The sequence below is a fragment of the Typopeltis vanoorti genome, chromosome 18 (genome assembly GCF_054136105.1).
Source record: "Typopeltis vanoorti isolate ZY-2024b chromosome 18, IOZ_Tvanoo_1.0, whole genome shotgun sequence".
Classification (NCBI taxonomy): domain Eukaryota; kingdom Metazoa; phylum Arthropoda; class Arachnida; order Uropygi; family Thelyphonidae; genus Typopeltis; species Typopeltis vanoorti.
In genome coordinates this window covers 112,740,906-112,766,641 of record NC_143566.1, presented here as the reverse complement: position 1 = coordinate 112,766,641, position 25,736 = coordinate 112,740,906, and the positions used below count along the sequence as shown (strand labels likewise).

Genomic DNA, 25,736 nt, shown 5'->3' with positions numbered 1-25,736 from the left:
GGTCCCCCCAGGATTTGAAGGGGATAAATTAACTGTGGGAAGGGTATAGATGTGGATAACAAAGATGGTTTCAGGACTGTACAATGTTAGTTTTGAGGATCGGCTAAGGGAATGTGGACTGCAGAGTTTGGTAGATATAAGGAGAGGCAGTGATGCACCTGGGAGGGCAAGGGGTCATGCCCCCAAAAAAAGAAAAATACACCAGAAAATTTTCCAAAAATCTTTTCCTAATAAAAATTAATTTTAATTTTAATGTCCAATCAATAAGCCTGCTTATTGAAAAATGCAATGAATATAACCTTCCTCTTCATATGTTGTTGGAAAGTTTTTCACTTGGTTATACTATAAATTAAAGCTACCAAGAAATTATATATTTGGTGTTATACCCTGATAAGTTAAGAATGTTAAATTTCCAAGGGTGTAACAGGATATATGCAAACAATTGCATATATCCTGTTACACCCTTTCTAATGTTATTAATGTATAGATTGAACAACAACGGTTCAATGACTGAACCCTGAGATACACCATTGGTCATCTTAAATCTGGCAGATTCACACCCACTGTATATCACTTTTTGATATTTGTCTGTCAACCATTCATTGATCCAAATCAAGAGTTTTTTTCCAATCCCGTATTCTTCAGTTTATGCAACACCGTTTTGTGTGGTATCCTATGAAATGCCTTAGCAAAATCCAACATTATCATACTGTATCCATTCTCTTCATCCAGCTTGGCAGTAACATTGTTGTAAAATATGAGCATACTGCTAAAACATGACCTTAATTTAGTAAGCTCATGCTCTTCCCTTCAGAGTACAGCTTGTTTTTATACACATTTCTGTATGAGATCTTACCTCTAAAATCTTCACTACCACACCAGATATACTGAGAGGTCAGTAATTAGACACATCGGTTTTTGTACCACCCTTGTACAACAGAACTATCATACATTCCTGTGGTATCATTCCTGAGCTGAAACTCAAGTTATACAAACATGTGAAAGGTCTAGCCAATTCAGCATGTTACATACACTGGTTGATATATCTTAGCAAAGTGAGCACTCATTAGCTTCTGACACTAGAGTACTATCTGCATTCAGTAAAGTTATACATGTGAAAGGTCTAGCCAATTCAGCTGAAAATTCCTTTAGCAAGCATGCTGATATTCCATATGTCCCTATTGACAAATTCTTATCCAGGTTATGCAACAGCTCTCTAACATCTAACTCTTCATCCAATGTAGCAGTAACATTGTACACCATGTTACATACACCTGGTTGATATATCTTAGCAAAGTGAGCACTCATTAGCTTCTGACACTAGAGTACTATCTGCATTCAGTAAAGTTATTCTTCCACATTCATTCTTTCTTTTGCTTGTGGCATAATGATAAAATTCTTTTTTTTGATTGCCTTTAGCCTGCATCGCCAATTTCCTTTTTCATACTCCGATTTAGGCTTTCCACACAATACTCGATACTTTTCTGGCCTATGCTATATATTTCATAACTCCTCTCACTCTTATTCTTACGGTATTCTTTCCACATCATCTCCTTCTTGTGGATTTCATGGTTGATATGGTTGCACATCCATTTCAGCCACAATCTACTTATTCTTTGAGCACTATGGATGCATTCATATACTGCCTCATTTAAGCAGTATACTTTTTCACAGATTCCCATGCATTGCTGACATATTTCCCATTCATTAACTGATACCATGGAACTAAAAATCGTATTCTCCTAAGTTGATCAGAATTTTCAGCTTTGTAGTTCATTATGTAACCTGTCCTAATTGGCACATCAATATAATAGGCTACTGACAAGGATGATCTCTGTCACATATTAGTAGTAAAGTAGTCATATTTTAACAGAGACCCCTTCTGACACAATGAACAAATCTAACACTCTTTGACCTCTACTTCCTTCTTTCATATGCTGAATGCGAAAGTTGTCTCGCAACAACTCAATAAATTCTGCTTCATTCTTGTCATGAGATTTCTATTCTACCCAATCAATGTTTGGATAAATAAATTCACCCATAATGATCACTCGTTTAGTATCCATAAGGATAAATTGGAGATGAATTTTTTTCGTCCTTTGCAACTGAAACGCCATGTCTGTAGCAACACCCCACCATATATTTCATTCTGGTAGCCACCACTTCACACTAGATAGCCTCAAACTCTGTGCTATATAGACATTGTTACCAACATTGTCCTCTAGCGTTTCTACCGTAATTTGACTGATGTCATCTGATATTATTAGTAGTACCTCCCCTCCTCTCCTATCTCTTCTGTCATTCCTAAAAATAGTATATCCATTACACTCAATCCCAGTTACCATATCAGATTCTGATAGCCAGATTTCACTAATGCCGACAATCTTAGACCACATTGTATACAATAAATCAATGAACTCAAACCCTTTGTTTCTGATGTTTAATTCAGTTAAACAACGTATTTACATATTATTATTATTATTACACAACACCCCATGGAGTCCGTGTGGTTAGCCTAGTGGCTATGCGCTTCGCAACCATATGCCTGAGGAAGGAGTGTTCTAGGTTCGATTCCCGTCGGTGACGTGAGGAGCTGAAGGATCTTCCTCAGCCATAGCCAAGTTAGCCAGTCTTGGGCGTGGACAGCAGGGTTTTTTCCCAGTTTATTCTGGGGTTTTTCATCCCGCAAAGCAGGCAAACTGGCCTTGAGAACCCAACACTACAGGCCATAGGATACACTGGGGCATAAGGCTGGCCACCTTATCCTGTAAACGGAGTGAGGTCCGATGATCAATGGACCTCAACACCGCAAGGTAAAAGAGGGTATAAGGAAGAAGAAGATGATGAACACCCCATGGAGTCAAAGACTCATCTAGGAGGTCCTTTTGTCATACACACAGCTCATCATGCCAGCCTTACACATACACACTCAATTTCTCTGAAGACACCACACTCTCAGGCAAGGCATTCCAATCAGTCACAACTCTGCATACAAAAAACCTGCTTCTCACTCCCCTGCTCACACCCTATTTATACAACTTCCAGGGATGACCTCTGGTTCTCCCCCCTTTTGCTGTAAAACCCCTCCAACATTGATCCTATAACAACCCCTTACTAACTTGTAGATCTCTATCATATCTCCCCTCTTCCTCCTATCCATTAGATTCTGTAAATTGCATCTTCTCAAACCTTTCCTCATATTCGACATTCCAGAGATCAGAAACTACGTTAGTCAGTCACCTCTGGACCCTTTCCAACATCTCTTCGTCCTTTTGAAAACCAGGTGACGAAATCTGTGAACTGTAGTCCATGTGTGGCCTAATCAAAGACTTATACAATGGAACAAGAATCTCTCTACTTCTACAAGTCAGTGTCCTCCACATCAATCCCAGAAGTTTTTGTGTTGTCCTCACAATTTTGGTAACGTGTTCCATAAATTTCAGATCCTTATCCACTATCACTCCAAGATCTCTTATTCCTCCACCTCTGACAATATATCCCCACCAAGCATAAATTCTACATCCTATCTTTGTTTCTCAAATTTTAAAACCTTACATTTCGCAACACTGAACGCTCATCCCCATTCCCATTCACTCAATTTATTCAAGCCTTCTTGAAAGGCCACAACATCTTCTCTACTCTTCATATTTTGTCCCAACTTTGCATCATCTGCAAACAACTGAATATCTCCATCCAAATCGTCACCAATTTCATTAATATACAAGTTAAACAGTAACGGCTCTAAAACAGACCCATGAGGTACACCACTAGTAACTTTCCTTTTCCTGGATATCCCTCCCCCCATACATAACTTGTTGATACCTATCAGATAGCCTGTGTACAATCCAATGCACCAATCTAATATCCAACCCCATCTGCTCTAGTTTGACTATCAACTTATCATGCAGTAATCTATGAAAATCCTTTTTGAAATATAAGTATACTACTGTGTATCCTTCTCCTCTGTCCAAGGAAGCCGTCACCTTATTGTAATAATTAAGCTGATTACTAAAACATGACCTCCCTTTCAGCAAATCCATGCTGTCCATCAAAGATAATATCATTGTTGTCAACCCAATTCTGGATCCTAGTTCTCACCAGCTTCTCCAACAACTTAACCACAACACCTGACACATAGATGGGCCTATAGTTTGATGCTTGAGCTCTATCAACTCCCTTATGAAGAATTGGCACAATCTTGCCCTTCTTCCACTCCTTTGGAAGTTGACCAAGTGCAAGACTCATTAAAAAAACATGTCAAGGCAGATGTCAACTCCCTGGCACATTCCTTCAAAATACGTGGTGATATATTATCAAGTCCCACAGCCGTATTAACATCAAGTTTGTTCCACTCCCCGCACGCCTCTTGATCACTTACAGTCAGTCTCTCCCCAACATTATCAAGTGCTCTCAATCTCTCCATGAAGTCACATTCAGAAGAATGAAAGACCTTTATGAACTGCTCATTAAGTATCTCCACTATATCTTCACCAGTTGTCCTTTACCATTTTCTTCAATCGATGTCATCCTTCCATAATCATTCTTTTTTTTTTTGCTGGCTACAAATCGAAAGTTCCTTAGGATTCTTTTTAGCTTCTTTAGCTAACTGCTGCTCATACCTCACTTTTGCTACAATTACCAACCACATCACCTGTCTTGCCTGGTCTTTGTAATCCTCATGGAATTGGTTATTACCACTTCTCTTATGCTGCCTCCATAATGCCGTTTTTCTCTGTATAGCATGCTTAATTTCTTCATTCATCCATTTCACACCTACCTTGTTTAACCTTCTGACCCTTGGAATACACTTAGACATTGCTTCTACTAGACAGTTCTTGAATATCCTCCAAGCTGCATTGATCTCTTTTCCATGCTACACCTGCAAGCTGTCTCCTGAGCTCTTCATAATCACAAGACCTGTAGTTCCACATATACCCTTTTCTCACAGAGATCCTCACACTGCTGGCAAGCACCTAGGTAATCCACCATTGTCACTCTCTCCAACTAGAGGTGATTTGACACATCATTTATAATTACATCCTCTGATGAGATGATCAAATCCAAGACCCTCAATACCCATGTGCCTTCTGTTACATACTGTCTGAGGGAGTTGTCCCTGAAAATCTCGAGAAACTCATTTTCTTTACTTCCAGTTGCTATCTCATCATCACAGTCTATATTGCCATAATTAAAATCACCCATAATGATCACGCTTTTCTTATTTGCTTGGCTAATTTGATTATACATTTCATAGTCACTACCATCCACAATATAACAACATCCAACCAAGTATTTCATTGTATTCACCTCTATCTCACACTATACTGCCTCAAAACCACTGGCACTATTTCCTTCTTGCATCTCTTTGTGTGGACATAGCTCCTTCTCTATAATCAATGGCACTCCCTCTAACTTTTTACCCTTTCTATCCTCACGAAACACATCATACCCTTCCATCTCTATTCCTGTCAGGATGTCATCCTCATCCACCCAAGTCTCACTTATTCCTACAATTAATGAAACCATTTCATTTGCCTTGTTTCTTAGACTTCTAGCATTTGCATACAAACACAGCCGCTCATTCCAGGATCAAGAGCTAGTTCCACTGATACCACCCATTCGATGCGATTTCTCCATGCTCAACTCGAACCATTTTCCTTTCTCCTTATTCATCTTAGAACCCTCTTCAAATTGAACTGTTTTTGCTTGGTCACAGGTCATCCCCTTGCCCTCCTATCTACACACGCATAAAAAGAATTTATATAAAATGTGATTGTATAAATTAATTCTTTTTAAAAATTTAAAACTTTTATGCATCTCAGTCTGATAAGATCTGCCCAAGTTTATATGGCCCAGCCATATAAGAAAAAATTTCATTCCTCTCTCGTGTGAAGTGATGACACTCAACCAGACTATGACAACCAATGAGCTGTGTTGCATTTTTCGCACATAGGTGGTTCATCAGCCATCAATAAATAAGAATGTGTAAGATGACTATAACTATGTGGAGCCTAGCAAGAACAACTTCTCTCTTCTGTTTCTACATTGACTAGAGTGCAATGTTTAATTTCAGGCGGAATCTAGTGTAATTTGATTGTCAGTGCTTCCTGGCGTTTGGTAAGTAGCTTTGATCTTATAAACCGTCAGTAGTCTCTCTGTCAAAGAGTAGGCTGAAAATGTATGAGCTGAACTAGCAGCTGCTCCTGCAAGTCTCATTTCCTGTAATTCCTATATGGCTGGGAATTTAGCACAACCGAACATCAAACTTTAAGTTCTTCATTTTGTGCAACAGTTGTAAAACCACACAGACCGCTGGATGTGGATTATACACAAGAGAGAGATGGCATGTAAAGAACTAAATGAGTCCATGTAAATTACACACTTTTTGTAGCAGTTTTCTTTTATATGCTCGAGTGCAAGTATGCTGTATAATTACTGCAATCAAGGGGGATCTGGTTGGATATAGCAATATCAGGAAACACAGCAGCACAGCCAACTGAGGTATTAGATCTGGAACTATCAAAATAGATGAGGAAGAAATCAGAGTGGGCTGCACTGTGTGCATTAAATAATTGCATGCTGACAGGCAATGAAGTGTGAGACTTCCGTAGTTGACAAAGTGAGAGGCTGCAAGCTGGAGAGCAAACCTGCCATGTAGGAATGTTGTTATATTTCATGCAGGCAATTTTTTCAACATTATGTCAATAGTTTGCACAATCTCTTTAACACAAATAGCAGGACAATATGGGAAAAAAAACAAAGAGAACCCTGATGTTGAGAAAAGGGCCAGTACCCTGACTGGGAGGTCTGCTCTACCAAGAACAGGTGCCCCACAGGGAGGGGGGAAGTTATGTCCACTCAGAGGATAATACTCTTTTGCAGAATAAAGGTATAAGATGGTGGTGGAATTGTTTTCTAGAGCATACTGTGTGAAGTAAAGGTAAGTAGGAAGAAATTTCACCAGGATGTTGCTGTAGGCTTGGAACCGTAGAGGGGAGTAGCAGTTAAAAATTTAGGCAAATTAGTTTCATGAAGTACAAAGACGATAATCATCATGGGGGATTTAAATAAGCACATGTGATGGATGAAACAAACATGTCTAGAGCTTTTAACTTAGTAAAAGCACCTGCAAATGCAATTATTAAAGAGTTGTCAACTCTTAACCTAGTCTGAGAGAGAGTGACCACAACAGATTAACAGAAGCGGAAGTTTCAAAATAAACGGAACATATGTGGAATTATCGGAAAAAGGGATTAGGTTTGAATTAGGAGGCAGATTGAGCTTATCAATGCAACCAGAACTTGAATTGTAGGAGATCAATGATAGCTGCGAGATGAGTACAAAACATTTGAAAATGGCAAGGATAGTGGGCTCAAAATGCACCATAAACAGTTAATCGATAAAGCAGTTCATCAATGGCAAATGCTATCAAATTACAACTTGATTGTGACCTAAAATGCGATGGAACTCTAAGAATTAGTTGCATCATATAAACATCAGCATAGCTTAAGCATGACATCTCCTCATAGGCACAGCACATTTCAAATTTTTGGACAAGTGACTCCACACCAATGGAATTTTTTCTCTCATATTCTTCAATTCTAAGCAACACAATCTAATTAATCTTGGACCACCAAGACTAGTGGAAATATGATAATTAAAACTGTATATATGCAATCTTATATCTCTGTTTGAACTGATCTCAAACGAAATTATTTATTGGGAAAAGTTCTATACAACAAAGAAAAACGTTTATTCAAATACATTACTGCAACTATATGGCATTCTAAAAATATTAAAATAAACCCAGACACTTACAGAAGGATTATCATTAATTTTGCCCAACTCATGGCAAATTACTGAGCTCAGAGATGACACAGCACAAAATTTTGATGTCAATTCTTCTAATAGCTGATGTGGTTTCACATTCTCTCTCGTAACTGCTGACCTGCTGCACAAATCTGTTTTGTCAGAATGTTGTTCATTTTCACTACTAGCTGAAGGAAGGGCAGCACCTGCAGAAATTATTTTCTTTTGATAGCCACATAAATTGAGCACATCATAATCCTTTTGTATGCCAATTATATCATCAGGCCAATTCACATTTTTCATATGTTCTGCTGTTACTGAGTTAGCAAGGGGCTTTTTTCTTCTAATGATATTACAGTTGCTCTCAACATCTGAAAAATTACAAAAAAGAGCCTTATAATAATTTTTCTGCACTAGATATAATTTCTACATAACAGACTGGGTGGTTTGATTACTTCATTGGTGGTTTATTGGCATAGGGATAGCAAACGTCATACTGAACCAAACCATAGGCTACAGCAATACTCAAGGTAACTATAAGCAGTAATGAAGGGATAAATCAGTAAATAACATGTTATGTACATAAAGCAAATTTTAATAAATAAAGATAGACAATGTTATATCAACACATGCACAGAATTCAAAGTCAAATGTGTTCATATAAATTAATTATTTGTAAAAAGTTAAAAACATCATGCAATTTGTACGAGTCTGAAAAGATCAGTATGAGTATGTGGATTGGCCAAAAAGTTGAATTCCTTTTTTCCTGTGAAGTGCTGGATCTCCAGCATATTATGACAAATGGTGCCACTATTTGCATTTTTCGTAGATAGGTGGGTGATTAGCCTTCAGTAAATAACACTATGCAAGATGACCCTCACCTATACGGAGCCTAGCAAGAACAACTTTCTCTCTTCTGTTTCTACATTGACTACAATGCCAATGCTTAAGGTGCAATTTGTTTGTCAGTACTTCCTGCTGTGATGACTGCCATTTGGTAAGCAGGTTTCATCTTATAAACTGTCTTTAGTCCATATATATTACTGAAAAACAGTACATTGAAAATGTATTAGCTGATCTAGCAGATGCATTTGCAGTTTCATTTCCTGTAATTCAAGTATAGCTGGGAATCCAGCACAACTCAACATCAAAATTAAGGGTCTTCATTTTGCACAACAGCTGTAAAACCAATCAAAGCACTGGATGTCGACTATACACAGGAGAGAGGATGGCCTGCACTGAACTCAAGGAGTGCATAAATTACATGCTTTTGGTAGTAGTTTTCTTTTATATGCATAAGTGCAAGCTGAATGGCATGTAACTCTGCAGAATAATTACTGAAATTATTCAAGGCTGGGAATAATTGGATTCAGTAATATCAAATAACACAAAAAAAAAAAAAGGTATCAGAGTGGGCTGCATGTGTGCAGTAAACAATTGTTGGTAGACAGATTATTGAGCATGAGGCTTTCTAGTTCACAAAGTGAGAGGTTGAAGGATGGAGTGCAAACCTGCCATGGAGAAATGCTGTTATGCATGATGCAGGTAATTCTGTCAACATTCTGCTAATAGCTTCCATAATCTCTTTAACATGCATACCAAAAGGACATCAGCAGTCTAACAAGTGTGATATTGAGCTTCCCATCTTAGATAAAGGATACCAATAAATATAGGATGCTCTGGATGAGACTTTATTATTAGGGCATAGTGAAGAGACATCTTCTGTATGAGAACGAGAAAGGCATGCAGAACGAGAATTGTAAGTAGTTATATATGTGATAATTCCGAACAACAATGTACATCAAGTGTGTCTGTTTATGGGTACAGTGAGATAATGTAAATGGACATTCAATTCAGGTTACTCGAGGTTTGCTTTATTGTCAGTTTGTGTATGTATATATATATTATTATTATTACGTGACACCTCCAGGGAGTCCAAAGACTCATCGAGGGAGGGTACCTACTCTACAACTCTGTCTCCACCACTCAATTCACCAACTGCAATGAACCACAACTACGCCACCATCTACTACCAATCACCATCACCACTAGTATTTTCACAGACAATCACAAACATCTATGCCCACGGCGGGATTCGAACCCGCAGCCTTTTGGCTGGAGAATGGATATGCTAACCACTCGGCCAACCAGGCCAAGTGGTTAGCGTAGTGCCAGTCATATATATATCAGTAGCGTCACATGATCATTTTGGTTGGGTGTGCTGTCATGCTTTCCAGGAAGGGGGGGGGGGGGGGAGCTTGGTTGGAGACAAATAATTACATCAATAAATTTTCATAATTATTGATTTAATTAAATAATTACATCAATAAACATCTTTTAGCCTTTTTTATGCAATTATTTGTCGATGTAAACTATAAATACATTATTTTCATTTTGCATCGATTTTAATGATCTTTAATTCTTGGGGGGAAAAAAAGGCTATTCAGAATTAATAGGTTTTAGCACAATTTCATATATTAAAAAATTGACCTATTTCTTAAACACAAAATCAACAGAGGCACTGTTGAAGCCATGATGCCGAAGGAGGTCACTGCCGTTGCCACTGCATTGTTGCTAAATAAAAATCTTTTTACTTTACGCTCGCTTGTGTCTTGTTCGAAAGTATAGTCAAAAATGTTATTTATTCCATTATGGGTTCACGGACGTAAGTCGAGGGATGACTGTATATGTTAATATGAATAAAACTGTAAATATTCCTTTTTGATTTAATAAAATGGTTTGTGAACAATACATTGGACTGATTCTGGCAATGTACTAACCTGAAAATTTCGAACCTACATAAGATAAAGGCAAGTCACCACTCATTAAAGGTAAAGATTAACATAAGCGCGGAACGCTAACAATATCTGCTTTGTCTTTGGTTTTAAATCTTATAATCTTGCACTCATACATAGTCTAACTGGCGCAGTCATAAAACAAATAAACGTGTTAGACTATAGAGCATGAGAATATAGGATCCAGAAGAAATAATAAAATGGCAGCGGTCCATATTCAAGGCAGTCGACCATTCACGAAGTTTTAAGTAAAGAAAAATAAAGACAAAGCAGGGGTGAGAAATATGTAATAGGAATACAGAACATTATAACACATATCAGTGAGGCAGTTGAGTATAATAATAAAATTTAGGCATAAAATGCCTAAATTAGTACCACTAGTAAGAAACCAGAATGGGATTCAGATAAACCAGAATCAGATATAAAGTGTCAGAATAGCTGTGGGACTAAAGTGGCTTTTGCACTTTATGTACTCTAATACCAGGAGTGTTTGGAACAAGGGGGAGGAGTTTTTGGTACTGGTTAATTCATCCTGGTCAAAGTTTATTGGCATTAGTGAGACATGGCTGCCAGAAAATGATATAGTTGGTGGGATAGAATGTGAAGAGTATAGTGTGTTCAGGGAGGATAGAGAGAAAAGAATGGGGGGAGGAGTGTTACTGATTACAGCCGATGAGCTATAAACAAAGAAGGTTCAACTGCAGGCCAGCGAAAATAGCGAATTTGAGGCTATCTGGTGTGAGAAAGATGCCAGCAGAACAAAATATACAGTTGGATGCTTCTATAGACCAGCAGATGGAAAAGATGATGGGGATAGTATGCATTAGCAAATATGTTACATGAGTGCAGGGCAAGGAATTATTATGGGTGATTTCTACTATGGGAACACAGACTGGAAGGAGGAGAGGCCACATGGGAGGGAGAAAATAGAATTTATGCAGTAAGGAAGGAATAATTACCTGAGACAGCATATGATGGAACATACTAGGGGTTTGAAAGTGCTGGATCTAGTAACTGCATCCGAGAATTTGTCTATAACAAATTTGACCATGTTGCTATCAACTGGTGAGAGTGATCATATGGTCTTGACCTGGGAGGTGACTAAATGTGTGGAATTTTCAGTTAAGACAGGGTATATGTGGATATACTGCGCTGGTAAGTATGACAAGCTTAAGAGATTGCTTGGATCTGTGCTAATGCATGTAAAACTGCAAGGGCTGCATGTTGATAGTGCATGTGAAGTGGTAAAGGAGTGTTTGAGTGAAGTAATAGCAGATTGCATACCTACAGTCAGGAAAATAAATCAAGTGGGAGTTATATGGATGAATATCATCATTAAGCTGGATCAACAAAAAAAGAAAAATCTGTGGTGGGATTTCAAGAAGAAAAGTGACCAGCAGGCACAACGAGCAGCATAAATCACAGGCCAGAAGGGTAACCAGTGTAGTAAGAATGGCAAAAACAGAGTATGAAAGGATATTAGCAGTGCACACCAAAGATAACCCCAAACAGTTCTTCCAATATGATGCATGTTTATGGCAGAATGATTTTAATGAATGCCGATGATAAGGAGGTAACTGAATCAGTCAAAATAGTATAATTACTAAGTAAACACTTTGGAATATAATCAGGATGGTGATATTGTAAGAACCAGAGAGGCAAAGACTTATATGGGAACTGAGGTAAATGAAATGGATGTGCATAGCATATTACAGAACCTCGATGTGAATACAGCTATGGGATCAGATGATACACCAGCTCGAGTTTTACTTCAATGTACTAGGGAATTGTTGGTGCCTTTGACCACATTGGTTAATCTAAGTCTGGGCACTGGGTTAGTCCCCAGGGGATGGAAGGAGGGGTAAATAGTTCCATTGCATAAAGGAGGCTCCAAGACCGATGTAGAAAATTAGCGACCGATCAGCATATTAGGAGTTATTGTCAAAGTATTGGAGAAGTTGGTCAAGAGCAAAATACAGGAATGGATGGATGGAAATGGGATACTGTATGGGGCAGCATGGTTTAGTGAAGGGTAGGTCAGCCTCAGTAACTCGCTTTATAATATAATGTTTTATAATACAGTGACAGCAGAGTTGGATAAAGATAATGGGTTTACAGTGATATTGCTGGACTTTGCAAAAGCCTTTGACAGGATACTGCATGGAAATCTAATCAATAAACTGCAGGACATGGGGATGGATATAAAGTTGGTGAAGTGGACAAGAGGGTGGTTGATGGAGAGATATCAGAGAGTAGTTTACTCAGGAGTGGATTCCAGAAAAAGGCCTGTGACTGGTGGCATGCCAGAGGGGTTCTTGGGCTGCTACAATTTAATTTGTACACTAGCGATATAGGAAAGGATCCGAGAGGAATTGTTCAGTTGTTTGCCAACGATGCAAAACTGAGTAGAGCAATAATTAATACAGATGATGATAATTTAGGCAATATGATTTGGAGAGACTGGCAGTCTGGGCAAAGGAGAATGGATGCGAGTTTAATATGAAAAAGTGTAAGGTTAAGCATTTTGGGGTTAAAAGAATACCAGGTGAGCCTCTGTAGCTCAGTCAGTATAGACGAAGACCTTTGGTTGGAAAGACCTGGGTTCGATTCCCATCAGTGATGTGATGACTCTTTCGAATAAAGGTGAGTTAGCCAGTCACATACGGAGGTAGGGTTTTTTCAGCCAGAAACGCAGGTTTTTTTTGTCCCCCAGAGCAGACAAACTAGCCCATGAACACACACATCTACAGATATAGGACACACAGGGAGGCATAAGGCTACCCACCTTATCCTCGATACGGTAGAGGTAAAATGTAGAAAAATCCTCGACATCACAAGGTAAAAGAGGAGAGAAGGAATAAAAAGAAATAAGAAGTTTACCAGCTGTATACCACATCGATGGAACTGTACTCGAGGAAATTGATGAAGCCTAAGATTTGTGAGTGTTAGCGGATAGGGAGATAAAGTTTAGAGGGCACAGAGCAAAACTGCCTAAAGCAGTTCACTGGATTACTTGGTTACTGAAGAATACTTTGACAAGCAGGTTATTATTCCTCTTTAAGGAGCCTTGATAAGTAAGCCCCACCTTGACTACTGCATGCAGATCTGGTCATCTAGGTTTCTTGGCAATGAGGAAGAGGTGGAGAGGAACTAGAGGCGAGTGACCAAGATGGTAGCAGTTCTATGGAATGAACCTTATGAGAATAGGTTGAAGATTTGTGGGTTACAGAAATTGGTTGACAGGAGGAAAAGGGGTGATACAACTGAGACATACAAATGGCAGAAGGTTTTTACAAGATTAATACCAAGGAAAGTTCTCAGAACAGGTCTGGTTGTGGGAGAACTAGGGGCCATCCTTGGAAACTAAGCAAGAGTGTAGTTAGTAAGGGTGTTAGAACTAGATTTTTTTGCTTGGAAAGTGATGAACAGGTCTGGTTGTGGGAGAACTAGGGGCCATCCTTGGAAACTAAGCAAGAGTGTAGTTAGTAAGGGTGTTAGAACTAGATTTTTTTGCTTGGAAAGTGATGAACGAGTGGAATAGGTTGCCACAGTCTGTTGTGGATGCCACGACTGTGTTCAAAGCAAAGTATGAGAAATAATGTGCAAATCATGGATAGTGGTTGGCATGATGTTTAGCACCTCCCTCGATGAGTCTAAGGACTCTATGGAGTAGTCTGTAATAATAATAATTAACTTTGATAGCAAAAAAAAAAAAAAAAAAAAAAGTGTCACACTTAGTATTGGGCAAAACCCCGTTCTTGATGATACTGTTGAGATAGCGCACTTCCCACTCTGATTTGGAAGACTCGTTACAGTTTTAATAAACACAGAGGTGTTTTCTCAGAATCAAGTTAGAGAGCTCTTTTAATATGCCATATCTCTCCAGGGTGTGTCATAAGCTTTTTCCATGTCGAAGAACAGTGAAACCAGATGTCCTCGTTTCTTTCTCTTATACACGTTTCTAAACGGACCAAATGGTCCAAAGTTAAAGAATATCTACAAAAAACATACTGTGTTGAGAAGACTGTTGCTTTGTAAATACCAGAGAAGTATGGCATTAACTATTTTCTGTAATATCTTATGGAGACAGCAGGTCAGCGCAACAGATCGATAACTGTTTGCTTGTGTTCGATCCTTTGCTGATTTATAGATGGCAATGATGACGACTTATGCTAAGAATATGGACACTCTTCATCTGTTAAATATAATTAGGCTTTGATGCAATGGAACGATAGAGTATCAATGCTCTTTTTATGCCCTCGTTAAGAAATATCTGATTGTACAGTTCTAACCCATTTGTACAAAAGTTTAGCTACCGTTTCTCTTATTTCTCATATAATATTAAAAATTTAGGAGGATATTAATCTGTTGCTGAGATACTAGGAAAATGTTCTTCCAAAATGTTTGCAATGGCTTTGCATTAAGTAACAACACATCCATTATGGATACAAGTTAGAAAAATAGCGCCTCCTATATCTTTCATTTAACAGATTTTATCCCATACAATTTTTAACTTGTTGCAAGTTTTTTCCACTTGGTATCTGACTACCAGAGTAATTTAATAAGTTTATACACCTTTTCACTACTTGTATATAGGTAAAATATGACTTCTGCATTATTTCAACCTTGGTATCTCTTCTAGGTCTGGCTGCACTGATGATATTTAATGTTTGCTTGTGCATTTGCTTGCTTCCTGGGGAGGGGGGGGGGGGGGAGTAGAGTGGTTCTACTCAGTGGTGGGCTTTACCTGCCACTGAGTGGAGCCACCACTGAGCTTCCTGTCCTGGAGTGATGAGTTTAGTAGTGATCCTTCATGGTCGCTCAGAGTTCTTGGAGAGGTATTCTGGCACTTTATCATACCTCAATAAAGATCGAAACCGGTCTGGGTAGTGGCACTTTCCATAATGCTTAGCATTATACACACCCGAGAGGATATGTACATTGCATTATGGAATACTAAGGAAATTAATGTGAAGTCATTAGCCTCTGTATACAACTAGTCCAGTCGAGAAGATACCTTCATGTGCAAACTTTGTTCACTTACACTTCTATAAATGATTCAACCAAGAATATAATTGCTTGGCATCTTTAATTTTTTTTAACTTATAGGCTGAGGCAGTTGCAAGATCAGGTTATCAAGAATGATTAACTCAGAACTCAGTGCAAAATAATGGAATATGCTGTAATAAGAAATCAAACAGATAGATGAATCACTACTGCTACCAGAGCAGTATTAAGCTGTATCTCTTGGACAGGAGTATGACTGGCCACTAGGCTTGCTACTCCACCATGAGCAGGCCCATCTCAAATTCTGTACTTAGGGATAACTGTGAAATTGCTTAATGTGGGGACCTCACTGGGGTTTTAAATATGTTTCCTGCAGACAGAAACAGAAAGACCTGTGTGTCTGCTGCAGAATCTTGATATCATTGGTACTTTGATGAAACCCACAACAATACCACTGAAAAAATTTCCTATTGCTTTGGGTTTGTAGACTCGTATGTTTTCCAAGAGATGGAGGCCTTACCTTTATTAGGTTCATATTTATAAGTTGATTTTGGGAAGAATGGACGACCTGTGTCCATCTCTACCTCTAGAAAATAATCAAATGCATCACCAGCCATGTCAGTATCATCCGGTAAATTTAATTTACTTACCTGTGAGACCATAGCACATATTTTTTCTGTGGAGTTGTCCGGTGGCTTATCTTTCAGTAATATCCTATGCATTATTTTGTTCACAAGTGGGTTCTCATCAAATGGGACCATCTTTAGAGTTGCTTCAGGATTGAGATTGTAGCTCTGTGCTTCACAGAGAAGCAGTTATGATCATAAAGCTCAGATATGGCGAAATTATTCGATGGTAAAGTATAGATACGAGATTGAGTTGCTGCTGGCATTTACTGGACTGCCACTTTCTCAGCAAAATAGAATTTCATGATAGGTGTGGTAGTGGTTAGCTTCCTTTTGCATCCTGATATGACATATTTTGTTCTGTTTTAATGTTTTGTATTTCATCCTTCCAACACTGAAATGCACAGGAGTAGGCTGGATGTTCTTCCTGACAGTGGACAAATTAGGTTTCTTGGTAAAGCAAGATTTATTATCATGTTCTTTGCTGCCATATCAGGCACAGGTAGTAAACGACTAGTAGTTTAGGCATGCCCATATTTCTGATATTTAAAGCATTTCAGGGGATTAGGGATGTCGAGATGTTGGATGTTAAAGCGTATAAAAAGTGAGGATGAGAATGCAAGATTGCAGAAACAGCAATTAGCCTAATTGAGAACAGAAAAAAAAGCAACAGGTCCGAAACCAAAAAGAAAATTGAAAGAATAATTGAGAAAATGAACGTAAGCAAATAATTATTTATGCCGATTCTATGATAAGGGGAGTTCTTTATGAAAGCCCTAAAAAATCAATACTATTAGTAATGCTGTCAGAATGTAGAAATGGAATATGAAAGAATTAATTGTTTTGGCTAGAACCAATGATCTGAGAGGTGAGAAATATTCTATGAGGGACGATGTCAAAGAGTTGGAAGAAGCAAAAGAGAAGACCGACAGGGTGAAGTTTGTGGGTCTGCTGCCACGCTATGATAGAGGCAAACTGAGAAGGGGAGTGATAATAGCTAATGAATAAAAATGCATGATGTGTAGGAGGAATGATGTAGAGTTTGTGGGCTTTGGGGGCCTAATCGGATGCTACAGTTTCTATATACTGATGCTAGAAGCATCAGGAATAAGAGAGAGGGGATTTTGGCATTGGTTAGTGCAACCTCGCAGAAAGTTATAGGCACAAGTGAGATTTGGATAACAGCAGATAACAGAGTTACTGGGATAGAATGTGAGGGATTTAGTATTTTCAGGGAGGACAGAGTGGAGAGGACAGGGAGTGGGGTACCGCTGATGATAGGTGAATTGCAGCCAACAAGATTAGGAGTCAGACGGGCAGATGGCAGTCCTCGAGTCAATCTGGTGTGAGACCGAAGCCAATAGGACAGAATATAAAATTGGTTGCTGCCATAGGCCAGGGATGATGTGGAAGACATGCATCAGCAGATTAGTACAAGGAGTGCAATTCAAGTAATTATTATGGGAATTTCAACTTCGGAGACATAGACTGGAAGGAAATGGAATTTATACACTAACTGAGAGATAATTCCTTGACAGAATGTGGAGAGGACTCGTGGTACGGGAGTGTGGAATCTAATTATAGGATCAGAAGACCTGTTACAATAACTAAGGTGACTGCATTAAATCCAATTGGGAAAAGTGATCATGTGGTCTTGACTAGGGAGGTAGCAAAATGTGTAGAAATTCCAGTTAAGAAGGGATATATGTGGAACTACAAGGCAGGTGATTATAATACACTCAGGAGGCAGCTTGAAGCAGTACCATGGGTTCTGCCAGGAAATGATGTTCACAGTGCATGGGGGATAGTCAAGGGGTATTTGGAGGAAGCAATATCAGACTGTATACCCAAGGTCTGGAAGTAAATCAGATAGCAGTTAGATGGATGAGTAGTATCATTAAGCATCAGCTGCAAAAAAGAAAATGTTGTGGAGGGTATATAAGGAAAAAGATGGAACAGCTAATTCATTAACAGTACAAAGATCAGGCAAAAGGAAAGATGACCAGCATGGTAAGGAAGGTAAAATCAGATTATGAGAAGAAATTAGCCACGCAGGTGAAAGGAAATACCAAAGAGATTTTTTGTTTGTGGTAAGTAGGAGGAAGAATGACTATAGACGGATAATTTTAATCAGCGCAGATGGTAGAGAGGTAACATAAGGAAACGAAATTGTTGAGCTACCGAGTGATCATTTTGCAAGGGTATATCATCCAAGTGAAGATATCATTATGACAGAGGTTGATGAAATGGAGGTGTTACACCTGATATCTTGAGAATATAGTATTCTCAGTTATCATGGTGTAACATGAAAAATAAATAACATAAATAAAAACCCCTGCATAAAAAGGATAATTTAATTAATAAAATATTCTTGCATCCAGTATAAATTGAGTAAAATGTAAAGGTCTATTGTTTAGTTAAGATAACAAAAGAAAGGAATGTATTTAGATGTATTATGACTAAACAAGGAATCTGTATTAAATAAGTAGCTAACTAAGAATTAATATAGTAATGTGATTAAGAATGAAAGAGTTAAGTGCATAAGTATAAAAGAATGAGTCATGAAATGCGCTATGTAAGATTAAGCATTAAGTAGAATTCTGAGAAAAGGTTTAAAAAGGGGTTGAGATAGAGGCTAACAAGAGAAATAACGGAATATCGCTTAGGGCCTATACCCGGATAGAAACTTCGTTACAAGTTGCCGATCAAAATGATGTATGGCGGCAAAATGCTATCCAATTGGTAGACAGACGGAAAACAAGTAGGAGGCAGGAGAAAGAAGTAAGAAAGCGCGCCGTTAGGGGAGCAGCTATAAAAGGGTTGGTAACCCCCCCCCCCCCCCACTCGTGGCCTTTTTTTTGGAAGAGTAGGCTCTTTTGGGTTTTGGGGAAGACGTTTAGATAGTCAAGGAGGCTTGAGGCCTTTTTGCCTGTTGCCAGAGGAGAAGAAATGTTTGGATAGTCGCGGTGGTTTTAGTTTGGTTTTCTAGTGGATTTAACGGTGTTCCTGAGTGGAGAGATATGGCTTATATTCTCATGCCACAACAAGGAATCGAAGGTGAGCGGGAAAGCTATTCCCGTATTCCTATTTAGAAAGCGAAATATACCATAGGGTCATAGGAAACTGTGAAGATATCGATGTCCTCGTTTCGGATAGTACAACCGACGGTGCAGATGTTCATAAAGCCCTGAATTGCAAGAAGTTATGCAAGCAAGTTCGTTCAGTAGAAGGTAAAGGCCTGTAAGTGAAGCTTAAGAAAGGTATTGTGAATTTTGTCTTATGTTAACCAGAAGTTGTTTGTGATAGGTACCATTGTCATAATACGGAACTGTTAAAGTGATTAGGGAGAAAATACAATAGAACTCTAGAATTTGATAAAGAGTGTTAGAAGTAAGCTAGCTAGTGTTGATAATTTGTGAATAATTAATTATCCTAAGAATCTTGAGTACCTACTATATTGTAAAAGGAAAGTTAATGACATAGTTGTGTGTTAATGAAGTAAATGGTTTTATTAGTATTGAGTTTGATTAGTGTAAATTGAGTTACCAAGTAGACTGAGGAATTTGAATGCATAGTGTGATGTGTAGAGAATCGGAATTGTCATAAGTATGTGCTAGAGTAGTTAATGACTTTGTTAGTGTACTTGAAGTTGAATAATCTATTAATGTGTGGTGATCTAATCTTTCCATGTTAAGTGAATTCATGTTTTGTATGAAATTTTGTGGCGGCATGATCGTAGTAACTTTTGTCGAATCATAGCCTAACTACTTGTATTAAGCTGACTTTAGTGTGTAAGTAATTTAGTTGAGTAATTTGATATGTACCATGTTTAGAGAAATAATAAACCTTTTGTTTAATGAAAAAGAAAGTTGTCTGATATTGCTAATCCAATGCACCGCTTAGAAACATTCGAGCCTAACCACGCGGGGAACTGATGTTAAGAAACGGGAAGTTTAAGGAATTAATGTTGAGTAACAAGAAATAGTGTCACGACTGCAATAGTTACACTTTTACATATTTGAGTTCCTTTTCTCTGTTTATGTATAAAATATCTTAAACTAAATATCCCAAAGGGCGCAGTTAAAATATAAATACTAGGGATACTACGGGGAACAATAGCTCAGATATTAGTAGAAATTTTGGTGATGTCTTGAAAGTAGAAGCTAGAAGAATATAGACGAAGGCTGTTTGTAAGACAAGCAAAATCGTAAGATAGGGACATAACAGAGGTATTTAGGATATTGCAGAATTTGAATGCAAATGCAGCTGTGGGATAGGATGTGATGTTGGCACACATTTAAAAAAAATGTGTAGGGGAACTGGTGATGCCTTTGAATAAGCTGTTTTAGTCTCAGTTCTCACAAAGCCCCAAGAGAGTGGAAGAAGGGCAAATTTCTTTGCATAAAGGCAGATCTAAGTCTCTGGTAGCAAATTATAGACCAATCAGTATTACAGGAGTGAGTGGTGGTAAAAGTACTAAAAACGTTGGCCAAAAAGAGAATTCACTAATGGGTGGATAAGAATATGAGGTGTAGCATGGCTTTGTGAAGGGTAGGTCATGTCTTAGTAATGTATTAACTTTTTATAATAGGATGACAGGAGAGTTGGATAAAAAGAAAGGATACACAATGATCCACTGTATTTTGCAGAGCCGTTTGACAGGATACACATGGAACTCTATTACGCAAGCGGCAACAAATTGGGATGGATATGAAACTGGTGGTATGGATAAAAGGGTGACTGATGGATAGATACCAAAATGTAGTATTATAAGGAGGAGCAGAATCCAAGAGAAGGCAAATGACTAGTGGTGTGCCGTAGGGCTCTGTGCTTGGACCGTTGCTGTTTAATTTGTATATAAATGATATAGGAAATAACAGTGCAAGACTATCAGGATCCCTGTTTCCGGATGTCCATGAGTCGCACTGTAAGGTAAACATGATGGTAGGTTGTTGAATACTAGTGATGTTGTTCTGGAAAACAGGATTGAAAAAGACTCAAGAGAAGTAGAACAAACAAGAAGCCAGGTTCTTGGGACTTATCATTGATAGAAAAGTTATATTCCTTGCATACAATGGTAAACTAAGGGTAAAGTGCAACAGAACATCGAATCTCATTCGTACTCTATCTTCTACTGAATGGGGTGTGAATCAATCTTCAATGCTTCATCTTTATCATGCACTTATATACTGAAAACTTTATTATGGGTATCAGGCCTATGGTTCTGCAAGGCTGAGTACGTTGTATTATGATCGTATGCGAAGGGTACGATCGTAATACAACATACAAATAGTACCCTTCGTACACTGCCCACTCAAAGTATTAACAGCTGTCGCTTAAGTATGCCCTAAAAATAAAGTGGCTTTCAGAGCATCCTACATGGCAATAGTATATTTTCTCAGCATTGGAAAGCTTAATATCATGCACGTGAGACTGTCACATGCCCCTTTGGTATGCATGTTAAAGAGATTATGCAATTATTATGCATCCTGAAACTTCTCACTTTGTCAACTACAGAAGTCTCATATTCCATTATCTGCCTACCTGCAAGTGTTCAATGCACACAGAGCAGCCCACTCTGATTTATTGTCCATCTATACTGATGATTTAAATCCAACACCCCTCAGCTGGCCATACTGCTGTGTTTCCTGATATTACTATATCTAACCAGATCCCACTTGATTGTAGTAATTATTCAGCAGAGTTGCATGCCATTCAGCTTGCATGTAAAAGAAAACCACTACCCAAAGTGTGTAATTTATACAGACTCACTGAGTTCTTTACATACCAATCTCCTCAACCTGTTTATAATCCACATCCTGTTGTTTTACAACTGTTGTACAAAATGAAGACCTTTAATTTTGATGTTTGGTTGTACTGGAATTATAAGAAATGAAACTGCAGATGCAGTTTCTAGACCAGCTCATACATTTTTGACATATTGTTTGACAGTCCCATATTAAGACTACAGACAGTTTATAAGATCAAAGCTATTGGAAGAGTTCCACTTGGTTATACTATAAATTAAACATACCAAGAAATTATATACTTGATTTAATGCTTTATCCAAGAGTAAGCAAACAAGATTGCGCCTGAAGTTTTTTCAGGACTGGGGCAACTCGTATATAGAAGCTAATGACTTTACATCACTTGCCTTAGTATCCCATAATGCAAAGCACATTTATATTATAGTAAATTAATAGTATAACCAAGTGGAAAAACTTCGAACAACTATCTCTAATCCAGAGTATTTTAATAATAAGGTGTGACATCTTATGGCTACTCGTATACGAAAATATGACTTCTGCATTACTTCAACCTTAGTATCACCTCTGGTTCTGACTCCCACTGATGAGACCTCAATAAAGATCAAAACCGGTCTGGGTAGTGATCCTTCCCATAATGCATAGCAGTATATGTCTGCAAGGATATGTGCTTTGCATTATGGGATACTAAGGCAAGCAATGTGAAGTCATTAGCTTCTATATACGAGCTGCATTACTTCAACCTTAGTATCACCTCTGGTTCTGACTCCCACTGATGAGACCTCAATAAAGATCAAAACCGGTCTGGGTAGTGATCCTTCCCATGTGCTTTGCATTATGGGATACTAAGGGAAGCAATGTGAAGTCATTAGCTTCTATATACGAGCTGCCCCAGTCCTGAAAATACTTCATGTGCAAGCTTGTTTGCTTACACTTGGATAAAGGATTAAACCAAGTATACAATTTCTTGGTATCTTTAGTTAAGATCAAAGCTAATTATCCAATGGCACTCTATCATGGCAGGAAGTGCTGATATTCTAGTCAACACACAAACAGAAGAGAGGAAGTAGTTCTTGTTAGGCTCAGCATAGATCACAGTCATCTTAGGCATTCTTATTTACTGAGGGCTGATGACCTACACATGTGCAAAAAATGCAACACGTGCCTCACCAGTTGTCATATTCTGGTGGAATGGCAGCACTTCATACGAAAGGAATGAAATTTTTACTTATTTGGCCAAGCCATATACACTCAGGCTGATCTTATCTGACTCGGACAAACTGCATGATGTTTTTAACTTTTTACAAAGAATTAATTTATACAATACATTTGATTGTAAACTTTAAACTTACTACGCATTTTTGGAAATTATGGAGACAACTACCGTGTTTGAATAAAAACTTTAGTTTACTATTACTAAAATTTTACAATTCGACGTTTCGACCTTTATGTTAAGGTCATCTTCTGGAGCGTACAAATATACACAGGAAACAAGCTATACCACAATCATACTGGTTCGTTAAAGACACTGACTAACCGCTACCACAATTGTTGGCCTGACCTCTGGTGGAAAAAAAAAAAAAAAAAAAAAAAAAATACATCAGCGCTAAAGTCCTATTATTTGTGTTGTCTACTATATACATATATTAACATTATATTAACATCATTCCAGCCAGTTGGAGTGGAATGGTTTCTAATAATAGCAGATTGGCTAGAGTCCTGACTTGTGTTGAATCTTTCAAATTAGGTTGGCTGAATGTGTGCCATCCAGATCCTTGGAATTTTGATACCATCTTTGTTGTTGATATTTGGGTGGTTTATCAGGATTTCGCAGGATTCTTTAAATTTAAATGATGATAAATCATCAGGAAATCTTGCAAACTTGTTACTGATAGACATCAATAACTGTTTTAGATTTAGATGTAAGAACTAGTTTTCTTAAGTTAAGTTTTTTTTAAAAAATTGCTTTTTGTATATAACGTGATATTTATTCATTTATTGCATTATTGTTTTTGTTATGACCTTTAGTACTTATGGATCCTTTGTTTGGTGCTCTAAGACCTGTGCCGTTTTTGCACCAACAAAGCCCTAATCAACTAACCATCAAAGGAGTAGAATACAGCAGGATTCAGTTTGGAACATTTATTTTTCATTAGAATTTATCATTGATTTAAATTCATTCACTAATAAAAAAAAAAAAAAAAGGTTTCTCTTTTAGTATGATGAGATTAGGTAGAGAAATAAATTTTCCAAATAACCTGAAGTCTCATCACAATGTTCTTAAAAGGCTGGAAGAGTGGACAGGTAATGGGAATTAAAATTCAATTTGGAGAAATCTAATACATTTGCTTTGGTAAAAGAAGTAGGATTAGATGGATATAAATTGTACTGGAAGGATTTGGGAAGTGTTCCTAAATTATTATTATACGCCTTCCATGGAGTCAGAGACTCATTGTGAGAGGTTCACACTCCAACTGTGCCTAAAACTGATTCAATGTGTCTTCATTGACAAAACACTCAGAAAACGAATTCCACTCACGAACCACTCTCCATGCAAAGCACCTGCTCCTCACTGCTCTGCAACTTTAGTAGTATGGCAGATAAGGAATTGAACTATAGGAATTATACCGGTAAAATAAATAGTAAAGTACAGTGGACTGTTGGTCTAAGAAAATCTTCACATGAAGGAGGAAGAATTTTAATATACCTTAATGCAACACTCTGGTCAGGTCAGTCTTGGATTATGGCTCTTGGCATTGGTCCCCCAGATTTCCAAGAGATGTTAAAAAAACTGAAGCTAAACAGAGGATGCTCAGTAGTATGTTGCGGGATTAAATCAAGAAAATTATGACTCAGTTGGCAAACTACCATTTGTTGAGTTTTAAGTGAGAAAAGAAGGAGGGGCAATTTAATTGAAGTTCGCAAATTAGTTCATAACAAATAATGTAGATATCCAGTCTCCGTTAGTTTGGTTGAGTCTGCACCTACTTCATGCGAGTGAGCTCATAACAAAATGATAATGAAGAAGAAAATCATAAGTAATATGAGTTGTTCATTTTTTTTACACTTAGCGTAATTTTATGGAATGGTCTTCCCCTAACTGAAATAAGTGAAGGCAAATGAAGTTTGAATAACAAAAGTGTGAGTTGGAAGAAAGTTAACAGGCAATGACGAAAAATGAGAATACTGAAGTGGTTTTAATTAGAGAAATACCATGCTGGAATTTTTCACAGGACAAAGCATGAGATGGATTTTTTTTTTTTTCTTTTATATCTCATCCATACATGAAAGACCACAAGACTTATACGAGGGTGGTCTGAAAAGTTCTCGGCCTAACAATGAAATAACTAATTTATAATTTCAAAATTACTTTCATTTTTCAACATAATCTCCCTTAAGACTAATACATTTATTTCAGAGATGCTCCAGCACCATTAACCCATCCATGTAGTGGTTCCCAGTAAGATCTGCAAATACCCCTCTACAGCTGCAATCACCTCTTGATTCAAAGAAAAACGCTGACCAGCGAGGAAGAGTTTTAGTTTTGGGAGAAGATAGAAGTCAGAGGGAGCCAAAGCTGGGAAAGAGGGTGGATGTTCCAACAGTTCATAGTGCAGATCCCTTAATTTTCCCACTGCCAAAAGACCTTTGTGGGCAGGTGCATTGTCCTGATGAAAGATGATTTTTTAATTCTGCAAACTGGGTCTTTTCTCGTGAATTTTTTCATCTAGTCT

The 25,736-nt window shown here is 37.9% G+C and overlaps 1 protein-coding gene across 1 annotated transcript in view; it reads right to left on the bottom strand.

Moving 5' to 3' along the window:
• Positions 1-25,736, bottom strand: part of LOC150097078 (uncharacterized) — a 123,476-nt gene that overhangs the window by 7,282 nt on the left and 90,458 nt on the right. Inside the window, exon 3 of the mRNA XM_090408305.1 lies at positions 7,819-8,180. Within this exon, the coding sequence (XP_090264431.1) occupies positions 7,819-8,180 (362 nt within the window). The remainder of the gene's footprint in view (positions 1-7,818; positions 8,181-25,736) is intronic.